The sequence below is a fragment of the Mustela nigripes genome, chromosome 10 (genome assembly GCF_022355385.1).
Source record: "Mustela nigripes isolate SB6536 chromosome 10, MUSNIG.SB6536, whole genome shotgun sequence".
NCBI lineage: Eukaryota > Metazoa > Chordata > Mammalia > Carnivora > Mustelidae > Mustela > Mustela nigripes.
The window spans coordinates 61,964,344-61,968,081 of NC_081566.1; the positions used below are offsets into that span (position 1 = coordinate 61,964,344).

Below are 3,738 nucleotides of genomic sequence, written 5' to 3' on the forward strand. Positions count from 1 at the left end.
CACGTGGGGAAGGTATCTGCGTTTGTGTTCCTCCTCGAACTCCAGGAGTGCTTCCCTCTTCTCGTTTAAGGAGACTTCACCAGCTACACGCCACTCATGACGACATTCGGGAGCAGCAGGGCACAAGGGGAAGGTGACACTATCACTAACGTTCGGGAGCAGGACCCCCCCCCCCCCCCGCCAGCTGATTTCACCCCTCTTCCCTCCCTCGGCCGGAGCGGACGCCACTGCATGCTGGAGCCCCGGACAGCAGGCGTGGGCGAGGGGTCACAGGCCTGGGTCATTCTTTCCTAGGGGGGTCACAAGGCCCGCGGAGGCGCCGGACCCCAGAAATCCTGGCGTCGGGGGCTACGCGTCGAGGGCCGCCGGGAGTCTCACCTGCTGGGCTGCAGCGGCAGCCGGCCCCCGGCTCCGGGCCGCAGCGCCTGGGCCGCGACGCCCCGGAGGCTGCGCAGAGCCCTCAGCGCCGCCATCTTGCCCCGCCGCGGACTGCGGGAAGGAGAACGGGCGGAAGTGCCTCCCGCGCGCCCCCTGGCGGCTTCCCGCGGATGGGCGCACGGGGCCGCCGTCCCGGCAGCTGGCGGGGCCGCGGCCGCCACGAGCCGACAGCGTCCGGCGTCCGCGCCGAGGCTCCGCTCTCGCTCTGGCTCTCGGAGCGGCGGCCGCGCACGGTGCTCGCCGCTCGTGGCGGACTCGCCGAGGCGGGAGCCGGAGCAAGTCGCGGCTCCCGCGGGGGGCCCGGCGCTCGGCTCCCCGCCCCCTGCCCGAGCCGCGCTCCGGGTGGCGGCGTCGGAGCCCGGCCCTCCCGGGACAGCCAGCCCCAGGCTTTGCCAAAAGATTGGGAGCGGACAGAGCCAGCTCATTTCCAGATGGCCCGAACGGGCTCGCGAACGGGGACCCGAGCGCGGCGGGGCGGGTCTGAGAGCGCCCGCCAAACCAAAACGAAAGAGGAGCACGCCAAGGCCACCAGCATTGGAGCGGGCTGCTGGGTGCGGAGCAGCCGCCTCAGCCCAGCTGGGGAGAGGAGGTCCCCTCTGGGTGACCCTGATGTCTGCCAGGTTTCCAGAAGCTACAGAAGCGCCCTTAGAGATGTTTCATTCCCTACTTCCGGCCTGGGTCAAGTCCTCTTTTCCCTCCTGTCTTTCTGACCCTGGCCAGTGGCATCGCATGGGAACGCCGTGCCTCCAGGAATCTGATCCCAATTCTGCATGGAAGAGACCTCGAGTTTTGCAGCTTTGGAGGCTAGTTCCAGCTCGCTCCCTGCGCCTTCCAGCCCGGCTCCAGCTGGGCCACCCGTTGAGTTTGCACAGGCCTCCCACTCTGAGCCTGGAAAGAGGCCGGTCCCCAGATTCCCCCCCCCACCACCACCAACGGGGTCCCTGAGACAGCCCACCAGCAGTGCTGCAGGGTGGGGCAGACAGACCAGGAGAGTGGCAGAGACAGGGAATTCTTAGTTGTGAAGAAAGAGGGGAAAGCCAGACTTCGAGCCTGGGAGTTGACCTAATGGGAACCGTCCCAAAGGGTGGGGCCACATCCCTGGCTGTGGGAACCGACTGGGACCCGGGATGGACTGGGCAGCCCCCACAGCCAGGCAGAGGCTCTGCCTCCCTGTCTCCCTCACTCCCCCCACCCTTTCCCTGAGCCTGCTCTCCCTTTGTAGCTGGAACGCAGTGAAGCAGTGAACGGGATGAGGGGGCAGGGCGATGCTGGAGGTGAGGGAACTGCATTTATTTGCCCTAATGCAGCCTCGGAGAAGTCAGGATAGAGCCTGAGCTGCTTGGCCCTGGAGGCAACTTGAGCTGGGATACTGGGGTGAGGGCTCCTGGGAGGCTACCTAGGACACTGCATCTTTTGTGCCTTCTCCCTGTGGTCGACACCCCCACACACTGCTGCTGTGACTCTAAGGCCCTTTGTCTTTCACTGCTTAGTCACCCGCTTTGTCCTCATCTCAGATGGGGGGTTGGAAAGGGGCAGTGAGAGTCCTCTGGTGATAGCTCCTCTTGGCCCTGCCCCTCCTGGTCTCCTGTCCTTTGTCTGACTCCCGCAGCCCCAGCCCCCTCCAGGGTTAGGACCAGAGTCAGGGCACATGGTGGGTCAAGAGGTGGTCTGGCCATGGTGGGCAGTTCAGGAAGTGGTGGGCATCGGGGGCAGGTAGTCACGACCTGAGCAGGAAGGGAGGGGGAAAGGAAGCATTCCGGCGGATATGATCTGGGAGACAGGAGGTGACAAGGCAGAGAATGGGTAGAGGCATGGGGGTAGGGGCAGGTGATGTGCCTCTGGGAAAGGAAAGGGACCGCTGACTGCATTCTCTTTCCTGGGGATATCCTGGGGAAAGGAGTGGCCGTGGCATGGAGTGGGCAGAAATTGCCTCTACTTCTGTACCCTTAACTTCTTTATCTCGAGCGTCTACCCCCAAGACCTCTCTGCTGAGTTCTCTCCCATCCAGAACCCAACCAAGGGAATCCTCTGGCTTCCTTCTCCCACCACTGTCTCTGCCTTCCTAGACACTCTCCCCACCTCGGGCACTGGGTTCCCATTTTTCAGGACTCTGATTTCCCTGAATACACAGGGCAGCCTCCACCTTCGCCGCGTCCCGTGGGGAATGAGAAATAAAAAATCACTAGATCTTCCAGGAACGACTGTGTTCTCAGGGCAAGGTGGGGCCAAAGGAGGGAGCCAGGTGGGGATTCCCTAGGATGGACTGACTTTCCTTGCAGCGGGGTTCCTAAGAGAACAAGTCTTTCTGTGCTGGGGGCTAGCTGACTTGAGGTTGGGGGAGGATTTAGGGCAGTTGGGAGTGGGTAGGAACAGGGCCAAGAGCCTGGGGGAAGCTACTGGGAGCTGGGCCAGGGAAATGGGGAGTCAGGAAGTGGGGAGGGGGAGCCCTGGGGGGAATGGAGTCGGATTGGCTGTTCTGGGCTTTGGAGGGGGTGGGTCGTGGCAACTCAGGAGCAGGGAGCTTGAAGGAGAGGAGTGTGAAAGGAGGGGAGGTGCTACCCTGGATCCTCCTTCTATAAAAGGAAAAGTCATTAACCCCTCCTGCCTTCCGCTCTGCCAGCTCCTGTGCCCATTCTAAGCAGACCCGTCCTACCTTTCGGCAGTAAAGTCCCTGATCACTGTCTCCGCGCTGATCACTGTCTCCGCGCCTGTCCCACGTCCCTGCAGGCTTTTCTCTCTCTCAGTGCTCAGTCCCGTCCTGAGCCAAGTCCAGCCACCTCCTTCCTTTGTTCTGCCCTCTTGCTGCTTCCTTACCTGTTCCCCACGGTCTTTCCCTGGCAGCTCACTCAGCTGCCTCAGCTCTGGAAACCAGCCTCTAGGGGCAGAGGGCAGCTCGAGGAAGCCCTGAGAAAAGGGAGGCCATGCCAGGTTAGAGAATGGAAGAGAGAATTCTCCCGGGACCGTGGCCTTTCTGTGCGTGTTGACCAGGCCCTTTTCCCTTACTTCCTACCCCTCTTGGGGCTCTGTCCCACCAAAAAGGGAAAGAGACAGCTGAGAGCCGACCGTGGGGTTTGGGGAAAGGCTACGTCATCAGCTGGCCCTGTGCCTGGGATCCATCCGGCTGCTAGAGATTCCCCTCCCCTGGGCAAGTCCCATTTTTTTTTTTTTTTTTTTTTAAGGAAAACAAAAACTAGGATTTTTGGGAAGCAATGAAACACCCATCTGAGTCCTACCAACAGAGCTCCTGGCTGAATGGCTTATAGCTCAGCCAATCGCAGAAGCTCAGGACGCTTAAAAGAG

General features: G+C 61.8%; 1 protein-coding gene across 1 annotated transcript in view; it reads right to left on the minus strand.

Moving 5' to 3' along the window:
• Positions 1 to 502, minus strand: part of NDUFS2 (NADH:ubiquinone oxidoreductase core subunit S2) — a 10,408-nt gene extending 9,906 nt beyond the window's left edge. Inside the window, exon 1 of the mRNA XM_059413460.1 lies at positions 379 to 502. Within this exon, the coding sequence (XP_059269443.1) occupies positions 379 to 473 (95 nt within the window). The 5' untranslated portion in view covers positions 474 to 502. The remainder of the gene's footprint in view (positions 1 to 378) is intronic.
• Between the last annotated feature and the right edge of the window lie 3,236 nt (positions 503 to 3,738).